The sequence below is a fragment of the Phocoena sinus genome, chromosome 7 (genome assembly GCF_008692025.1).
Source record: "Phocoena sinus isolate mPhoSin1 chromosome 7, mPhoSin1.pri, whole genome shotgun sequence".
Classification (NCBI taxonomy): Eukaryota; Metazoa; Chordata; class Mammalia; order Artiodactyla; family Phocoenidae; genus Phocoena; species Phocoena sinus.
This window is the reverse complement of record NC_045769.1, coordinates 79,730,012-79,750,938: the sequence shown is the minus strand read 5'-3', so window position 1 is coordinate 79,750,938 and position 20,927 is coordinate 79,730,012. Positions and strand designations below refer to the sequence as shown.

General features: G+C 40.6%; 1 protein-coding gene across 3 annotated transcripts in view; it reads right to left on the bottom strand.

Annotated features, from left to right (window-relative positions):
- The window catches only part of CACNB4 (calcium voltage-gated channel auxiliary subunit beta 4), a 275,561-nt gene that overhangs the window by 8,462 nt on the left and 246,172 nt on the right, over positions 1 to 20,927 (bottom strand). For all 3 annotated transcript variants that reach the window (XM_032638265.1, XM_032638266.1, XM_032638264.1), the window contains 3 exons: positions 16,292 to 16,443; positions 13,898 to 13,993; positions 637 to 822 (listed from right to left, as the gene is read on the bottom strand). In XM_032638265.1, the coding sequence (XP_032494156.1) occupies positions 637 to 822; positions 13,898 to 13,993; positions 16,292 to 16,443 (434 nt within the window). The remainder of the gene's footprint in view (positions 1 to 636; positions 823 to 13,897; positions 13,994 to 16,291; positions 16,444 to 20,927) is intronic.

Here is a 20,927-nt window from a genome sequence, read left to right as displayed (position 1 = left end):
TTTCCAAACAAGGTGACTCTACTTACGTGCATGTTTTGTTTGGGCAAGCTAGGGGACGGGCCCCGCAGCCTCGGGGGGAAGGGTTAGGTAAGGGTGGCCATAAGGTCCATCTGTCTCACATACCTTACTTAGCTAGCCCTGTGCCTGACAGTGCCACCACCGTATAATCCTTAAGAAGTGACACGGACAGGTAATGGACAGTTGCATAGTAGGTAGAAAGTTTCTTAGCAGGGTTTAGACATAGGAGGGATGAATTTACCTAGGTAAAAGCCATTATAAATTAACAGAGGAGAAAGTTCTAAGGAAAACGCCACTCTCAGGGTAACTTTGTCTAGGGCAGGTCATAATTAGGTAACACGTTTTGAGTTTGTAAAAATGTAAAATAGTCTGTATCTGTTAGAATCAATGGAGCCAAAAATGTGAATCTGAAGAATTTTGTCGCCAAGACTTCAGAGCAAGTATATGAACCAAAGTGATTTGAGTTTGTAAAAATGTAGAATAGTCTATATGATTAGGCGATACTCTAGGTTTTTAATATAGTAACGCATGGCTCTCTAGGCCACTCCCAGTCTCCATCTCAGTCAAGTTTCCTATAGAACCTTAAATGTAAGGTTGTAAGAGCACAAGTGACACTACCTGTAACCCAGAAATTGCTGTGGGATATGGTGAGAGTGCTGTTGAGCCCAAATTCCTTCCAAGAAGCGGGGTCATGGGGGTGCTACTGGTCGTGTGAGTGGCACGCCAGTAGGCCTCAAGGTATTCTCCCAGATGTTCACACGCATCCTCCAGCTGGTTTTCATCCAGTATAACATCAAACATTTCCTACAGATGACAAGGAAAGTCCATTTTATTTCTACTTCAGGTTTTAGGCAATGAAACCTAAAATTTCACTGCATGCAGATAATATTGTTTCTAATGTCCAACAGCAAATATCAAACTTGAGGGGCTGTACTGGAAGTTGCTAAAGTTAAAGTCAAGTGAAGAACTGCACAGTTAGCCATGTACAAATTTGGACATTCACATAAAAATGGGAAAGCTCATCAAATATTTGGATCTTTCATTTAGAAAAAAAAAAGATGAGGTACACGTAAAAGCGTTCTAAGGAGAATAGAGTGAAAACACATACGTATTCACGTCTTTATCCATATATTCCTATAGATACTTACTGAATACATTCTTTTATATACTATATAAAAGTTTTGAATTATACTTCAGAATAAGAGAGAAGCAAGTTAATGGTATGGAAAGAGGAGTTCTAAAAATGTTTCGGTAACAAATGTATCACTGGAATAAACATTTCATCTCCCAAAGTAACTATGTTGGAGGAAATAACATTTAGTTAGGTAATTTTTAGAATGTTGGTGAAAATATTATCTGCTATCTGTCTCGTGGTAAAGCAATACGAAAGGTTTAGGATCAATAGTAGAAAACCACAGTATAGTGACTTCTGCTACCAGAGGATCACTGTGTGAAATGGTTAAAAAAGAACAAGAACGAGTACTTGATTGCAGTGGTGGTAGGCAGGGAGTTGGGGGGTAGTTCGCCCAAGAAGTATCTGGGGTCCATGTTTCTGACAGTAAGGACTTTGTCCAACACCTGTTCTATAATCAGGAAGTTGTTCTTCAGCCCCAAAGGAGCAGAGTGGCCCCTCTGTCACTGCAGTGTGGTCAGGAACACAGACTATAACCGGGACACAGATTCCCTGGAGGGACAGTCAGATAACCGTGGCACCTCATAAAGAGAAAAGCCATTCCATGAGTAAGTGAAAGCACACCCCTGACTTTCAGCCTCTGAATCCACTTCTTCCCTCTTGCACCACTTCCACCTGCTTTTACAAGCTCATTTTACCCAAAGAAGGAGCTCCCAGTAATGAATCAAATACAGGGTTACTGCCATCAACGCTTGATGCGGCAGGTGGACCGTAGGTTTGTAACAACTGGATGACTCTGAGTTGGTGGTGGGTCAGCTGACTCACTCTCATCAGCACGAGGGCTCCCTGAAGCAGAAGTCACCATGGAAACAATCTCTCTCCCGACATTAACTCTTTGAATGTTTTCATCACGTTGATCTTTACTGAATATTTTGACCCTAATTTGCAAAGCAGTTTCAAAGTCCTTGGAGCAGTGAGATACGTTTAGCGACTAGGAAAGAAATAAGGTGGCTTCAGCCTAAACCGACTGCTGTTTGAGAAGACTCAGCCAGTTGAAGTCATGTAGAAACCATTCCCCCACAAGAACACTTATTAGTGGATTTCAGATGGGTTTTTACATATTTTATTCATTCATAAAGTGTTTACTCGGTACCTATCCTGTGCTAAGCATTGTGGGTATACTGTGGCAAAGAAAACAGACTTCATCCCTATGCTCAAGAAGCATCCAGTCTCGGGGGAGAGACAAGTATTAAAATCCATAATACCCTACATCAGACCAGGACTTTAATTCAGAACAACAGAGACTGAGCCAGTGAATGTTCAGAGCTGCAGCTTAAAGTTCTGGATTTAGAAGGAGGCCCAGAGAGATATGTGTAAGTTAAATTTATAAGTTAAATTTATAAGTTAAATTATAAGTCAAAGAATTCTATCTGTAGAGGGAAGAGAAAAAACAGACAAAGAGGAGCAAAGACACAATGGAAGAGACGATAGAGCCCATGAGAGAACAGGACAACAGCTAGTTCCTACAGTGTCAGTCAACATACATCCTTACAATAAATCCTCTTTCCACTAAAGCAAATCAAGGGAGTGCCTGTCTCCTGCAATCAAAAGCTCCCTCCCCCCATTAATCTAATCCGTCAACAGTTACAAACAGAGACTCTGAGAAATGTCCCTAATGCTCTGATACACACATTGCATCCTCTGATAGCACTGCAGTGCTAACTTGAGTGGAACGAGAACAGCCCCATCCCAAAGGGCGTGCACAGACTCAGACAGATGACACAGGAAGAAGAAAGAGGAAACCGCGCAGCACTGGAACAAGGGACCACTCTGTCAGCCACTCCAGGCTAAAATCGTCCACAAATTCTATTTGATCTGGAGTCTGCTGTTTACATGGTGTTATTTATGTTAACTGTATAATTCAATTAGGTAGATCTCATTCTTTAATGTGGGGTCCCAACAATGTGTAATCTCAACAAGTCATTTCCTTGCTTTCCTAAGGTCCCAAGTTAATGAACCCTCCAGGGACACTTGGCCTAAGGTTTCTAACTATTACAGCCAGGACTGCCAAGTCCAGAGAGGGTAAAACAAGGTAAGCAGCCCTCATTGCAGAGTGTTATTTGAAAGAGTTTTTTTATCTCCCTGGCTGTTCCACATGTTACATGGTCAGGGCTTCAGACACAGTTAAACATACACTTAATTACAAGTAGTTTTAATAAAGTACTTCTCTTTGCCAATGGATCGAATTTGTATATATCAGCACATGGCTGTTGGCTGAAGCCTCAATCATTTCTAGGAAACTAAGCTTTTGCACTGCTAAAAAGACAGCTATATGATAGAAGATGATCTGAAATTGCTTTTAGGCTTTCAAAAGCACAGGGCAAAGCAAATTTCAGCCTCTGAATGAATACTGACATGTGTGGCTTATTTCCAACTAAGAGGAATCTCACAGCCTGGATATCTGTGACAATTTTTCTTTTCAACTCTTTAGGAAATAACACAGCTGATTAGACCAGAGTGTTAGGAAATGAGGATAAGGGAGAAAAAAAAATTTTTTTTAATTATACAAAGAGAAATTCAACGAAAAGCAGCCGAATGAATTATGCAAACCAGCTTTGCCAATTTTTCATAAATTTAAAAGTTTGGGCTTCCCTGGTGGCACAGTGGTTAAGAATCTGACTGTCAATGCAGGGAACATGGGTTCGTGCCCTGGTCCGGGAAGATCCCACATGCCGTGGAGCAATTGAGCCCCTGCACCACAGCTACTGAGCCCACGCGCCACAACTACTGAGCCCGTGCGCCACAACTACTGAAGCCCATGCACCACAACTACTGAAGCCTGTGCGCCTAGAGCCCGTGCTCTGCAACAGAGAAGCCACCACAATGAGAAGCCCGAGTGCTCCAACGAAGAGTAGACCCTGCTCGCCACAACTAGAGAAAGCCCCGGTGCAGCAACGAAGACCCAACGCAGCCAAAAATAAATAAATTTATTAAAGAAAAAATGTTCAAGCCTAGCTAGCTCCTTACTGTGTAATATGTGAAGCCTCCAGCATGGGATATGGATGCAGAAAGCTATCTAATCAGGAGAAGAGGGTGTGGGTAATGGGACAGTCACAGGCAGTGAACAATTACCCACTCAGTGATACCATGCTCTTGGGACTGCTGGAGATAAGGGTAACGCTGAGTTGTTTTCAAAGCACCGTACAGACACAGCACGCGCTTCTGACATTTTGTGATGGGGTATTTTCTTCAGCTGAGGTGGTCAGAAATAATGTGACTTCCAAAGTAAATAAGGAGTGAACAGAGGAGTCAAAACAAATCACCAGAAAACCAGGCAGAGTAGGTCCCTTTTCTGGACAACCTCTTTCAGAAAAATGAAAAGCTAAAGCATTAGAAATAACAAGAGTGAAAAACATACCTCTAGCTTATCCAGTGGCCAGAGAACAAAAATGACAGGGAAGAAAGGGAAAGATTGAAGCTGAATAAAATGGGAATGAAGAAAATCTGCAATAGCTTTTTAAAAATTTTTTAAGTATTTAAAGATCTGTCTAGTTCTTCATTCATAGAGTATCACAAACGTTCCTAAGGAAGGCACCTGAATTAGAGCAACCAACCATCCTGGTTTGCCGGGGACTGAGTGTTTCTGGGTACTTGGGACTATCAGTGCCAAAATCTGGAAAACTGGGGAGAAATGGAATGGTCAGTCACCCTAGTTTTTAGAAAAAATGGAGCACATTTCAGTTCCTACATTGACAACTGGAACAGGTTCCATTTATTTCTTTTACATTCTCTTGGGAGGGAAGATATAGAGAGAGTGGGCACGTCTTTCTTTATGACTGTGAAATATATACTTTCTAGCAAAGAGGGAGAATTTCATTAAAACAAACAATTTCTTATATGTCTTATCTAGGAGTTGTTATTAAACATTTTTAAATAAAAAGTTTATAAAACTTAGAAATTAATTTTGCAGTTTAATCTTAACTTTTTTAAAAAGTTGGTGCATCACTGAATATTAGCTAGCCAGGGGATTAAATATATACAAACTCTCCCATGGTATATGCATTGCTTTACATTTATTTGTTGCGCAGAGATAAAACCTCATATGGGTCATCTTTCCTATTTCTAAGTGGAAAAAAGAAATAATAGGGGTGAGCATACTTTTACTTCTTTGTTATTGGAATATAGAGCTCCTAAATCTGCCACCATTAAAAAAAAAAAAAGACCGGCAAGTACTATTCAGTGAAATAATATGGCTGAATGGCAAATATGCAATGCTAATTATAAAATAACCAACCAATGTTTCTTTCATATTAAAATTGTATTCTTTATATTATTAAAGCTTTTGAATTCCTGAGTACTCAACTCACTGGTCAACTAGTGATAGCTCAAAGTTCTTTGGCTCAAAGAACTAAGTTAAAGGGATTTTGAAAGATTTAGGAGATCTCATGGGGATAAAGGAAAGCCTACCAATATCATGGGGCTCTAGCAGTTAGTTTCAGGCACAGTTTCCACTTTAATGAGCCAAAAGGGAAAGACAATCAGAATTCCTGCCACTGATGGTGGGGGAAAACATGAAGGCAAAGGATACAGTGACTTTGATCCCTTCTAGCTCCTCTCTTTTTTTTTTTTTTTTTTTGTGGTATGTGGGCCTCTCACTGCCGTGGCCTCTCCCGCTTGCGGAGCACAGGCTCTGGACGCGCAGGCCCAGTGGCCATGGCTCATGGGCCCAGCCGCTCCGCGGCATGTGGGATCCTCCCAGACCGGGGCATGAACCCGTGTCCCCTGCATCGGCAGGCGGGCTCTCAACCACTGCGCCACCAGGGAAGCCCATGGCTCATAGATTAGCTCCTCTCTTTTAATGATCCGTGACATTCATTCTGAACTCAACCACATTTTCCTCACCACACCCATCCGTCCTGTCCGTTCTTTTTTTTTTTTAAAAGATGGTCCTGCTTTTTATTTATTTATTTATTTGACCGTGCTGTGTGGTTTATGGGATCTTAGTTCCCTGACCAGGGATTAAATCTGGGGCCATGGCAGTGAAAGCTCTGAGTCCTAACCACTGGACCACCAGGGAACTCCCATCCTGTCCACTCTTATTCTTCAAAGATTATAACAACATTTACCCGTACTACTGTCTGCAGAAAAGGCACCCAGTGTTTTTGTTAAGTCCATATTAATCCAATGCTTTACATCACAGTACTGAAGTATCCCTAACTCGGTGTATCTAAGTTGGGTGGCTGAAATTCCTTCAAGAGTAGTCGCCTTAGGACTGAGAGAAACTAGATCCCATGTGGCCTTGTTTCATGAAGGAAACATCTGAAATCAATTATTCTCTTTTTTCAAAAGTAATGTTGTGAATTAAACTACGACCATCCAGAGGCTCTGTAATAACGAATGCACCAGTGGGGATGGCGCTTCAGGTAGGTGAGTTCACACAATTCTAAATAATTTAAATAAAATTACTGGAAAAGGGCAGTGGAAAATTACTACCATGATAGCAATACTATTGTGATAGGATACTGAGCACCGCCACTCACTTCAGAATTCCTGTGTTTAATAAATCTGAGTCCATTCAGCAATGGAAAATGAAGAGTGACAGAAGAGAATGACCATGGTTACTGTAACGTTAGAGGTTTGCAAGACTGTGGAGGAGACACACTCCCCTCTAGCAGACAGAGCGATCAATGTCATTTATATGCACAGAAAAATTACAGAGCTCAAAGAACCAGGGTCAGCTTTTGGTAACACAAACCAGCTTGTAGCTAAGTAGGATAAAAGGATTACATTTCATTTATATATTCAATTGTCTGCCTATCTGCTTTTCTCACCATGCATTATGTAGCTCTTGTGACCACAGTACTGGGGCAATTTGAACTTTGCGCTTCTTAAAATGTACTATTTTCAACTTCTCTAAAAAGGAAAATGGCACCAATACATGGTAGAAGCAAAATGAAATCCAACACTATAGTGTACAGAAGGCTATTCCAAATGCAAATTCAGGCTGGTCATATAAAAATACATATATGGAAAGGGCTTATGGGTTCTAGTCTCACAAACCCCTTTTCTGTCTGCATCCCAATTTTTTTTTAATATAAATTTCTTTATTTATTTTTGGCTGCGTTGGGTCTCTGCTGCTGCGTGCGGGCTTTCTCTAGTTGCGGCGAGCAGGGGCTACTCTTCATTGTGGTGCGCGGGCTTCTCACTTAGGTGGCTTCTCTTGTTGCGGAGCACGGGCTCTAAGCACACGGACTCAGTAGCTGTGGCTCGCGGGCTCTAGAGCGCAGGCTCAGTAGTTGTGGCGCACAGGCTTAGTTGCTCCGCGGCATGTGGGATCTTCCCAGACCAAGGATCGAACCCGTGTCCCCTGCATTGGCAGGCAGATTCTTAAGCACTGCGCCACCAGGGAAGCCCCATCCCAACTTTTCTTTTGTGAATCCCGAGCAGGCAATGAAGGAAAGTTTCTCCCTCTTCCAGAGTAGAACTATTCAGTAGCCCATCCTCCCAGCTCATCTTTCTGTCTGTGGCAGATTAAAAATGGCCACAAGTTCTTTGACACTCCCTGCATAGAGATGGAGGGTTTACGTCCCCTCTCCTTGAATCTGAGCAGCCTTGACTAGAGACGTTCCCTTGACTAGCAGAAGGCTGTGGAGGTGATACTGAGCCAATATCCAAGCCCAGTATCTAAGTTAAAGGGAATGGAATACTTGCTCTTGGAGCCCTGGGAGATGCCAGGTAAGAAGCGCATATTCCTGTTGGAAAAATCTCATGGAAGAGCCCTGAGACCACGCGGAGAGGGAGAGGAGCTGGCTGAGCCCAGCCTTCCAACCATTCCTGCTAAGGGACCAAGTCAGCCACCAGCTGAGTACCACCAAGTGGTTGTCATTTGAAGTCACTAAGTTTTGGGGTAGTTTGTTGCACAGAAATAGGTAACCAGAACCTTGTCCTAGAACAAGGATGGCAACTTTGGTGGGCTGGCTACATTGGGCCTGCCTCCTGCTTCTATAAACAAAATTTGACTGGAACACTTGTATTTGTTTACATACTGTGTGTGGCTGCTTTCCTGCTACCAAGGCAGAGTTGTGTAGTTTTGTGAAGGAGACCACATGGCCCACAAAGCCTAAAATATTTACTATACGGTTCTTTACTGAAAACGTTTGCTGACCCCACTCTTAGAAGAAGCCTCACCCAAGAAACCCATGATTCTCTCTACAGGAGGATATATAATAGCCCGTCTGTTGCCATTCACTCTCTAAAGTCTTGCTAGATGAGGAGACAGAGATCTTACCCTGGCTTTGCCCAAGGTGCATGACCTTTGGAAAGCCTGGTCACCTCTCTTGGTTTCAGTCCCCTCATTTGTAACATGAGACTTTCCTTAGAACTGTGCCATGAAACACTAAAATGGTTCTACAGTCAAAATTCAGGGGAAGCACTGTACATGACCTATCTTAATGGAGATACAAAATGCTCATTAGCACATTAAGGCTCTTGTTGTAAAGAAACCAGTCTACGTTTGTTTACTTAGGTGTTTTCTCAAACATTTTTGGTACCAAAGTGCTTTCCACCTGTTGACATTGCATATGGAACCTGTAGTGGGAAGAACGCACTCCGGGAAATACTACACAGGGTGCTTTCCAAGTTCCCTTTTTGCTTCAATAGTCGCTGAGTTCATTTTTCTGGATATAGAGAGTCAACTTTTTTCAGTACTCTTTTAGACTTCCCTTTCTAAAGACTGCCGCCTTTAATTTCTTAGCGATGTGAGATTCCACCAGTGTAATTTGCTGACTTTTCAGATTGGAGACGCAGTGGCCAATTTAGCAAGTTGCAAATTCTCCTAGAGGAACTAAAATGACACAGTGATCACCCGTCTTTGGATGAAAATGATAATTATGGTCTTGAAGTAGGGTAGGGACAAGTGCAGATACATTTTGAGACTACTACTGGTTTTTATAATCCAAAGATTTTTTTCGTGAATGCCAAAATAGAGTGTACAATTCCTTCTTAGCATTACAAATGCTATTCAAACAATATTAAATGAACATGTTTAATAATGTAAAGTGTTTAGAAAATATTAAATACAAGGTAACCTTGCTTATCCAGACTGCATGTTTAGAATTCCAGGTTATCGAACCAATTATATAAAACAAGGAAGTGTTTACCCTACTGAAATAATGACAGGGTAGAGCTGCCTTCGCAGTGCATGAGGCTGTTGGAGATTCCTGACACGAGGACATACCCTAAGGCAGCTCACGGTATTATGTGCATTTAAGTGCACGTATCTTTTGTTGGTTCCAGCTATTTCAGATGTAACATGTACTGTATACATACTCAACTATCAACTGTCTCCGCAGCTATAATACATCAATTTTAATAAGACACAAGTTATTTTCTCTAGTAATTATTAGGAATAAATGTTAATAAACTCATTCTCATAAAAAGATCAAATTAAAAAGGAACAAGTTCAATTCACCTGAAATGCATCTCAAGGAATCACTTACTGAGACTTCTTATAACATTATTAACCAAAACTTGTGTAGATATTCATCTAAACCAGGGGTTCTCAACCAGGAGTGACGTTTTTCCCTAAGGGGCATTTGACAATGTCTTAAGATATTTTTGGTTGTCACAACTTGGGGTTTGTTACTGGCCAGAGATGCTGCTAAAATCCTACAATGAACAGGACAGTTCCCTATAATAAAAAATTATTCAACCTACAGTGTCAATTGTGGAGAAACCCTGATCTACATTTCTCTTTTAATCTAAAAAAGATTTATAAAGTAGTATCTGCAACGATATTTATGACCTAACAAATTGTTTGCCAAGAGTTGACTCAACCAATGGAACCTTTTTAGACTATCTGCTCCTTGAAGGCAGGAACGTGCCTTTGTCTCTCTAGCACCTAGCAAGGTAACAGGCCTAAAGCTTAAATAATGTTTGCTGAGTGTATTTTAGTTCTCGCCAAGAAGGTCGATTGTAGGTGAGCTACACAGAGTTGAAATGACTAAATATTTGAGTTTGTCTGGTTTAACCATATGGAGACATGGATACCACGTCTTCAGACATGCCCCCATGTCATTCTGTGAAACATCTTAATCATGTTTTGAAACAATAAGCATATTACTTGACTTAATATATCTTCTGCTTATGTTTATACTCTCCTTTTCCCTGGGCTCTACAACCGTCATGATTTCAATAACATGTCTGTGCTGATCACTTCCAAAATCTAGATAGAATCAGAGTGTCAGAGTTGGGAAGGGATGTTAGCTACCACGGCTTTCAGCCTTCACCAGAGGAGGTTCCTTCCACGACACCTGACATCAGGTCCTACAGCCCACTCCACCCACATCCCTGCCACCAACTGAAGGCAATTAGAGACAAGCTCTCTACTTAGAAAGCCGTCCCATTCTTCTCAGCATTTGCATTTGAGCAGATGTGTGAAACGCCTTCCTCCTGTTGGGTGAGTCTGATTCCTGTGTCAAATGAAATTACACAGGCCTAACTGCCCTCAAGTCCCCCCAGATCTGCTTCCCCATACTCCCACAGATCTTAGCACCACGTCTGGGACCTCACAGAACCAGCGCTGCCCTCACAGTGTGGATCTCTACATAAAGGAACTCAGACACGGCCAATGAGATCTGAGCTATGAATCCGTGTTTTTCCTTTTGTACCTTCCCTCTTCATTTTCTGCCATTTAAGCAGGTGGCAGGGTCTGTGCTTCCTTGTCTGGTGGGGGAGGGAGGTGTCTGTGGCAGGAAATTCCCAGCTCTCCGTTTCCCCTTCTGGATTTTGTGTCCCCAAAGCCTAAATTGGTTGGAAACATTTTGTGCTAACTGCCTCTGGAAACAAAAGAAGGTGAGGATGCTTTTAGATACAACAAAAGCAGAGTTCCTTTAATAGTAACAAGAGGGGGGAAAAAGGAAGATACCTCCACTCTCTCAGACAGAGAAGAGAAGGGAGCTCTCTTGCCAATGTCCCGGAGAGGAGGGGCTATGAGTCTCCCGGCCTTGCCAAAGACCCCCTGTTCCCGATAAGGTCTGATGCAGCACAGCCTCCATCCTTAAGGACCACGTGGATCTGGTCAATGAATAGGTTGTCTGCATTGGAACTCTCCCCCTCACTCCCTCAACTTCCCGCCAGCCCCACCCTTTGTCTTTGTTCTGCCCTGGATTAGGGTAAAGGCAGCTGCAAGCATGGCTAAACATCCTGCCTGCCCAGTGGGCTAAGGGGTCAAAGTAGAAAAAGAGCCATTTCTTGCACATCGAAGTTAGGGGCCAGAGATCCATCTATACTACACAGCTATGTGTACCAGTGGAGCAGTACGGTGGACAGAGCTTTGCTGGAGTCAGACAAAGCAGTTGAATCTTGGGGCCCACTTATTTTTTTTTAATTTTTATATTGGAGCACAGTTGATTAACAATTAATTGTGACCTCCAACAAATTTCTTAGTGGGGACTTAGCTTAGTGGGGACTTAGCTTTCTCCTGTAGGAAGTAAGGATAGTATTATCTACTGTGGCGGTCATAGAGGTGCATGCCGAGACTTCCCCTGGAGTCAAATTACCTGCTGTGCTGAGTGCAGTCAGCAGACAGCCTTGGGCTGCTGCACCTTCAGGATCCACCAGGACATTCAAGCAAGGACCTGCTCTCCCCAGGCTGCTCCCAGCCACCACCTGAGCACAGCACGTGGACTAGAGCCTAAATGTTTCTGCCCAACATGAGGCTCCTCTAGTGCTCTGGGAAGTCCCCAGCTCCAAGTGGGAGATTTTCTCAAGGCTACATCACAGTCTGAGGCTCCTCCTACCCACTTTTTCCTTCCCCTTTTCCTTTCATAGAGTCAGAACTACATCAGGTCTGAAGGCTGTCCCTGCCAGTTCTGTCCCTGTTCCCTTTTTCCTCTCATAGGCATTTTCCCTAATAAATCTGTACTTTGAATTCCACTTAAGTGTCTGCTTCCCAGAAGACCCAAACTGATATAACTATCCTTAGAAAACTGTTCTAAAAATTGGAAACAATAGCATAGTTCCTGTCTTTTGGTAGCTGCTAAAAAAAGGTTAGCTTCCTTCAACTGGGACGCATTAGAGTCAGGGACTGGGTAATACATTCTCCTACATTCGCTCAGTGCTTTAATCATACATTCCATTGTGTAAGTGGACTTCAATAGTCAGCAATGTGTCTGTCTAACTACAATTAGACTTAACATAGGACTCCAGACTCCGGGCTATCCAAATTATCTGCAAGCAGATAACCAGGTGTGTGTGTGTGTGTGTGTGTGTGTGTGTGTGTGTGTGTGCGCACGCGCGTGTGCGCGTGTGTGTGAATAGGTGGGTTCGATTGGAGAGAAAATTGGCTTCGGAGCCAGACAGATCTAAATCTAATCCTAATTTGCTGTGTGACCTTAAGGAAATCCCTTAACCTCTCTGTCTTCAGTCACCTCAACTATATAATGGGGATAATACTGCCCTACTTTACTAAGTAACTGTGAGGGTTAGAGATAGTAACTGTGAGGGTTAGAGATAATCTATATAAAGCACCTAGCACAGTGTCTGGCCCATTGTAAGCATCTAATAAGAGATCGCATTGCCTGTACATCCTTATTCTTACCCTGTACTCTTATTGCCTGTACATCCTTTCATTCATTTGATATTTATCGTGGGCCTAGTATGATAGGAACTTGAGACACAACAGTGAACCAGACAGGCAAAGATCCTTGCAGAGCCTGACAGGTAGGCATGGCACAGCACAAAGTACATCCAGTAATTATAACAGAAACACTTAGATGGTGCTTATTATGTGCTAGGTACTGTTCTAAGAGCTCTACTACACATTCACTCATTGACACTTTACACCAAACCAACAAGGTAGGTATTTGCTCAAGATTACATAACTAGGGATGTAATCCTTAGTGTAGATTAGTATGGATTTGAACCCAGGCAGTCTGGATCCAGAGTCTGTACTTTTAACAGCTATGCTGTGTTGCTTCTCTAAACACTTGAATTGAATTTTATGATTCCACAGAGCATGAATGATCCTTACATAAGCATATAACAAAAACTAGTGAATTAAATTAGTAGGAAAAACAGTTATTTCCTTCAGAGAAACACAGGCACAGAAATAGTAAGTCAGCCGAGCAGGTGTAGACATTGGTGACCCACACGGTAGCAGTTACCACCCCTACCCCCCCCACCTCCTCGCCATTTGCTCAGCTTTGAACTCAGCAGCTGTTTTCTGGTAATGGCATTAGAAGAAAAGCTGCTCTAATATGGTTTTTCATCTTACTTAACCCTGACCTTTTCATCTGCTATAACCACAGGGCTCTTCTAGTTCTAATAAACTCTCAATTTTCAATGTCATAATCTATTATGCCTCTAGGAACTTTCTGTCAGAAAAGTTAAAGGAGTCAAATCAGTATGTTTTATTTGTTGTTTTCTTTTCATAAAAGTGTCCACATGACTGCATTAAATAGTTTGCTGACTGTTTGCAAGGCAATCAAGGTGGCAGTAAGGACATCAGACCCTGGACACCAAGTTCATTTCTTATTACGTGGCAGACACCACACAGCTCTGGATGCCTGGGTAAGCCAACATGACAGCAGCAGTTTGTTGCAAGAAATCCTTTAGATATGTGACAACATACCATCATCACGACCGTTCTAGAATAAAAATGACAATGCTAATATGATAAAAACAAAACCTACCAACCTCTCCTAACTAGTCAAGAATGATTAAGACAAAAAAAATGATTGTACTTACAGGGGGACATTGTGCAAGTTTATCAGCTGCCACCAGTTGAACATTTAAGTGTTTACTTTGGGACTTGCCTCTAGATTTAATCAACCGCTGTAAAACCTGATAGAAGAAGACATGAATCTGAGATACTGTCAATGAGCTGAAAGAAAACCAAATAAATCCAGACCTTTTCTCATAGTCTGTTTAGCCTGAGCTGAGTATTAATAGGGAGGAAATACAATATAACAAGTCATATATATATATATATATATATATATATATATATATAAACTCTGTAATGACATCAGCCACTTACACTAGCTTTCAGTTATAGTGGATTTGACATGTTCATCCTATTCTCGCTCCATGTGAGGTCTTGGTGGGATCTGGAGTTCCCACCCTAGATTTTACCCAGAGATTTCAAAGAGAGCCCTGCAAAAGTGCAGGCACTGATCTGTACCAGGTCATTTATGTCCAAATTTAGTTCAGTAATATTTTGGTTCACTATCTCAATGTCAGATAAATATAAGAGTTACATATATTTGACCCTTTGTGTCACTGATAATTAAGGCATTCCAGTCTAATCTTACATTAAAGGACAATTTCATGATCGACATCTAGGCAGAACATCTGTACTGGTGTATTGCTACGTATAAACCAGGGATGTACCTATGTCTTTTGGGCACTGCTGTAACTGCATTTTTCCATATACTCATCTTTCCCTTAATATTTTTTTTAGCTGAAGTAAGACCCTTCCCCCCAACTACTACTAATCTATGAGGCTCAATGATATCTCAGCACATATATCCACAGGAGTCCCCGTTCCTGCACTTATGGAGCCCACGGTGACTGGGGCGAGAGGGGTTGAAATCTATTCCACTGCAGTAAGGGTGCTTGAATCCCCTTCAGTTCCGGGTCAAAGAGACTCCGAGTGCTCAAGGCATTTTCAATCGATTTTAATGATTCCCCAAAGGTCCTGGTTTGGTCAGGATTCCCAAGCTCATACTGCACAGAATCAGTGCCTGTAGAGATGGAAGGCTGAGAAGCTCAGAAGCATTGGGAAGGGCACATTCTCTACCTGTGAGAGGAGACCCCTGTTCTGGCTGGAAGTTGAATTGGCATTTAAGCAAGAAAATGCACTCCTAGGGCCACTGAAAAGAAGCTGATTGTTAAGGTAGTACCTCCCAAGGGTATCCATTTCATATTAACTTTTTAGAACGTCATCACTTTTTAAAATCTAATTAATTATTTATTGGCCACGCCACGTGGCATGAGGGATTTTAGTTCCCCGACCAGTAATTGAACCCATGCCCCCTGCAGTGGAAGCATGGAGTCCTAACCATTGGACCACCAGGGAATTCCCTATCATCACTTTTTTTTTTCAAATTTCGATATTTATTTTTAAAAGCAATCTCATTGTACTCTTAGTTTTTATAAATGCATAATCTATTTTTTAAAATTTATTTATTTTTAATTTTTATTGGAGTATAGTTGATTTACAATGTTCTGTTAGTTTCAGGTGTACAGCAAAGTGAATCTGTTATACATATACATATATCCACTCTTTTTTGGATTCTTTTCCCATATAGGCCATTACAGAGTATTGAGTAGAGTTCCCTATGCTATACAGTAGGTCCTTACTAGTTATCTATTTTATAAATAGTAGTGCGTATCTGTCAATCCCAATCTTCCAATTTATCTCTCCCCCCACTACCGCCCTGGCCCATCATCACTTTTTTTTTTTTTTTTTTCATCATCACTTTTTAAAATTAAAGAACACCCAAGTCAAAAGGGACCACTTTGAGGCTGTGTCACTTTTTTTTTTTTTAATCTCCCCCATTGGCATAAAGATACATGGCAGATATGACATTGTGCTCAACCACAGAATAACTATACTCCTTGAAGAACCCAACCGAAGCACAAATTAAGGGTCTATAAAGTTTCCATGAGAGATTTTATACAGTGATGTTTGACTTATATGATAAATATATGTACTTTTTTAACATCTTTATTGGAGTATAATTGCTTTACATATATATGTACTTTCTCAACTGGGGCGAGAATATAGGTGATACAAGAATCAATATTACCCAAGAGGTTTACCAAGATAGAACCTAAAGTCTCTGAAAAACCAGACTTTACTTTTCCTCACCTTAGTTCTTTTTGTTTTTATTATACTCTTGCATAACTGCCCAGTTTGGGAACCACAATAGACACTGAGCTTCTTGAAGGAATAAACAATTCTTTATGTGCTATCTCAAAATTTCTAGAACCTGTACAGAACAGGTGAATTAAAAACTGCTCATTAAAAGGGTCTCAACAAGACATTCTCCTTGCCCACTAACAAAAATGCACAGAGCAAAAAATATTTCAGAAGAAACAAGCTTCTAACCCTTAAGACAGAAATGAGCTGATTACCTTTGGAGATGAGACTTTTACATGAACAATAATTGGTGCTAAGGAAGTCTTTATAAGTTGTGCTGGGTGATTGATGGTGTCTGCATCAAGAACAACCAGTTGCAAAGATCTTGCCAACTCAAAGATTCTTTCAATTTCACTTTGTACTTCCGCTAAAAGGAGAAATATCAAATAACAGGTCATGGTATTTTTATTAATTAGTTCCTATATTTAAAAAATAGTACCTCTTTCAGATGTTAGCCTACATTGCAAAACAGAACATTTTGAATTTTCATAGTCCTATCTAACTTAAGATCTTTTCTAAAGAGAGATGGGTTGAGTTTTACATAAAACCAAAGAGTTGGTGGAAAAAATTGAGAAGGCTCTCTTGATTTGCTTCTTATGCTCACCCTAATATTTAGCTATTTACATAGCTATGTTGGTTTTGATTGTGCTTTTGTTCTAAAGAAATTTTATTTTAGCTATAGAAGCTGCAACTACATTTTAGGAAGCAATCGAAATACATGTGCAGAGCAACATCACATGGAAAGCAAATTATGCTGAAATACGCCTACCAATCAACAACTTCCATGTTAATATTTTATGGATATGTTTTTTAACATCTCACAACTCATCTATTTTGACTGATATGCACATTTTTGTATCCCTGTTAAATGTTCTGGATCTACTCTTAACAACTAGCATATTGCTAAGTCTTCATTCAAGTGTTAGGGCCAGTGGACTTGTTCTAAGGCATAATTATCTTCAGTATTAAAATAAAAAAACAAAAAACAACCTAAGATCAATTATATTAAAGTGCCACAATGCATTTAGATGCAAATCTACTTGGCTTGCTGTAATAGCCAACTGACCTGAATCTGTGCACAAATCTGGTCAAATGAAAAATCTAGTTATTTTCAATGTCAAAAGCAATCCAGCTATTTTTTAAGCAAAAATTAAGCAGATTATCTATAAAAATATAATATGGCTTTCTGAAATATAAAAAGCTTTTCAATATATATTTTTATAAATCACCAGATTTATTGATCATGTCCACAGTCTGAATTGGTCTATTTAAGAGAGACGATCTTGTTTGCTTTTTGCTTATTTTCATTTTTGGCTATAGCATGACTTAACAATGTTGTAATCTTATCCAAATTACATAGAGTAGACAAAGCTACCTAATTTAAATTATTTCCAAGATGGCCTAGGAAAAAGTTGATGTTGCTCTAAATGTCCTCATTGAAAAGGGTTTGTACCAGAATCCCGTGATTTGTTTTGCTTAATCAGTATAAATTCAAATCCATGTTAACCACCAAAAATTCTCCCTTCCATAACCAGACAGATTGACAGGGTGTGTGGGACCATGAATGCTCAAAACTACCATGTAACTCTATTTTCTAGGGCTTTGCTAATAGCATAAAATTCTTATTTCCCACAAAACCACTGGTGTTTAATGCATGATCTGTATAAGAAGTATGAATTTAAAGAGTCATTAGAACCCAGTAGAGGCTGTTCAGTTCAACTTTTGACTCTCAACATGTTCTCTGATTTCCCTCCTATAATGGGTTGAATTGTATCGTCCCTAAATTCATATGTTGAAGTCTTAACCCCTCAGTACCTCAGAATGTAACCTTATTTTTGAGACATCGTCTTTACAGAGATCATCAAGTTAAAATGAGGTCATTAGGGTGGGAATTACTCCTACATGACTGGTGTCTTTATAAAAAGGGGAAATTTGGAGACAGGCACACACACAGGAGAACACCACGTGAAGATGGATGCAGAGACTGGGGTGATGCTTCTACAAGACAGGAATGCCAAAGATTGCCAGCAAACCAACTGAAACTAGCAGAGAGGCATGGAACACCTTCTTCCTCACAGCCCTCAGAAGGAAACAACCCTGTGGATACCTCAATCTTAGACTTCTAGCCTCCAGACTCTGAGAAGACAAATTTCTATTGTTCAAGTAAAAAAAAAGCAACATATCTATCATTTTTCATATTATCCAATACCAATACCCTGAAAGATCTCATGTTGCTCTGAAAGGTGACTAGTTTTCAATATATTAATGTAAAGAATCTGGACAATTTGGCTTATTTGCAAAATTCTGAAATACTTTCTACATTTATTAGTAAAAACAACCTACTTGTCCCTTTTTTCTCATGTCAGAAACAGAAAGATTTTTTTAATGAGAGAAGTTTGGAAAGTAAAGTTTATTTTTATTGTAGTAAGTTTCTTTTTTTTTTTCTTTTTTCATTAAACTGCCACTGGTTTAAGGTAACTCCTGGCCAGGACTGTACTAGAACAAGGCTATCTTGCTTTAAACTTAAAATCTGAATACAGTATTTTCTGAAGTAGCAAAAAGGCAGTGACGCAAAGTAGACTGCCCCGGTACAAAGAACCCATGAGGCACTCTGAGTCTCTGTGTAAATAATTCAGAGACACCTGGGCCTTATTTACTTTGCACCAGCCATGAGGCAAGTGTGGTATTTTTTGGGAGTTTTTTTGGCCACGCCACGCAGCCTGAGGGGTCTTAGTTCCTGGACCAGGGGTTGAACCCGGGCCTGGCAGTGAAAGCGCAGTGAAAGCGCCAAGGGCAGGCACACCTACAGCTTAACCAAAACAAAACTTGGGCAATGGGTATCAACAGAGAGGTACTCGGGCAGAGCAGGCCAGGAGGCTGCAGAGGTCCACCCTATATACTGGAGTGGGTCCAATATTGGGATAATATGTATATGGAATACAATGAATAAATTATATGTGTGAGAAAGACATATTTACCTACACAGCTCAGTTCTTTTAAAGAAAAACTTTAACCAAAGACAACAATCTTGACTACCCAGGCTGATTCCAATCAAAGCTTTATCATGATCTTATTCCAGACAAATGAACTCTGAGAAGTCATGGACCATGAACCTGGAGGGACCTCAGTGAACACTTCTATAACTTGACCACAACTGGTCTGGACCCACCTCTCCCCAGCATCTCTGTCACTTGTGCCCTTTCTCTTATATCCAAAGGCTTAAACTACTTCAATGGCTCCCTGTGGCCCAAAGCAACATTTTCCAAAGGCAGTACCCTGGATCACTAATCTCATGAGATAGCCTACGCAAAGAAGGGTTTTTTTTTGCAAGGGAGATATCACATGCTATAATAGTTTCTCTTGCAATTTCAAATGTACATTGCCCTCTTTATCTTAATGCCTCTAAGAAGTGTTGCAGTGAAGAAATCTGACAGCTATTTAATCCGTAAGTTTCAAATTTATTTGACTGCGGAAAACATACTATTAGTATCCTTTAAAATCAACATTTTGTGGAATCTATTTTGGGGTCTCTTTAGCAAGGCGTACTAAAGCCTTAACATACTGGCCTCGATCTGTTTTTTCAGTCTCTTCTGTTGCTCTCAAATCATGCCCCCTACTTCCTTTTTCTAAATATGCTCTGCACAAAACAACTTGTTTCTCAACCACACAGTGTTTAAATGTCAATGCCTTTGTACATTCTTGACTGCTCTAAGAACCAGCTCAAAAAGAACTTCTGTGAAGTCTTCTCAGACGCCTCTTACTCCCTACCCTTCTTTCTTTATACTTTTAGTACTTTGCTCATAATTCCATTATCACACAGTATTTTAACCATCACTCCCTTTTTTCTGTTTGCCTGTGGCTAAGATACTTTGCCTTATTTATGTCTGTACTTCCTAAGTCTGGTACAATGCATGGCAGTAACAAGTGTTCAATAAACATTTGATGAAAGAATCTACACATGTGCATTAACAAGCAGACAAATGGGCATAAGTGGCTCACATAGTGGTTATTATAATAGGCTGCCATTAAATTATCTCCAATGGTTGTGGGAGTTATGACTTTACAGAGTAAAAAGGAAAACCAGTGAACTGATATCTACCTTGTTTCTTCCTCAATATTTACACCAACCCCACTGCACCCACTCCACTGACTCTGACAACAGGTGACTACATAGGTGATATGGAACGACCTCACAGAATGCCCATCACACTCTAGGCTGGTGCAAGATGGCTGAAAAAGTCAGGCAACCTAGCTTATGTTTTTCAGTGTCCTTTAGCCTCTCATTATACATCAGAGGAAGGAATGGTTAAGAGTCAAAGGCACTGTGAGGAGTGGAAAGGAGGGTGGAAGACAGGAGAACAGAGAACAGATGCTTATTTGAGAAACCTTCAATCTAATTTGGTATCCTTGTCACCCATGATATACTACTTTAGTCAGTTACCTAATCTGATTTATCATCATCAACTCTGCCATCAACACCCCTGAAGGTCAAAATACTGTGCCTTTAAGAGTATTTCACTCTGTCTGTGGAAGGCTCTAAATACAGAACTAAAGAAGGAACCACCAATGTCTGGGATCCTGCTCTCACAAACGCTGACAACTGTCGCATTTGGTAGGTTCAGCATTCTTTCAAAAAGCAGCCATCCAACAAACATTTATTGAGCAATTACCATGTGCCAATCCCAGGCCAGGAATAGAGATGACACTCGTCTCTTTCCACCTGCACAATTCTTGGCATAGCCTTCAGTGGACACTTGATGGGATATTTGGGCATGCAATCTATCTTAGAAACCCTAATTTTAGAAAAAGTTTTCTATCACCTACAGAGCTCATTTAAGTAGTTTTTTTAAA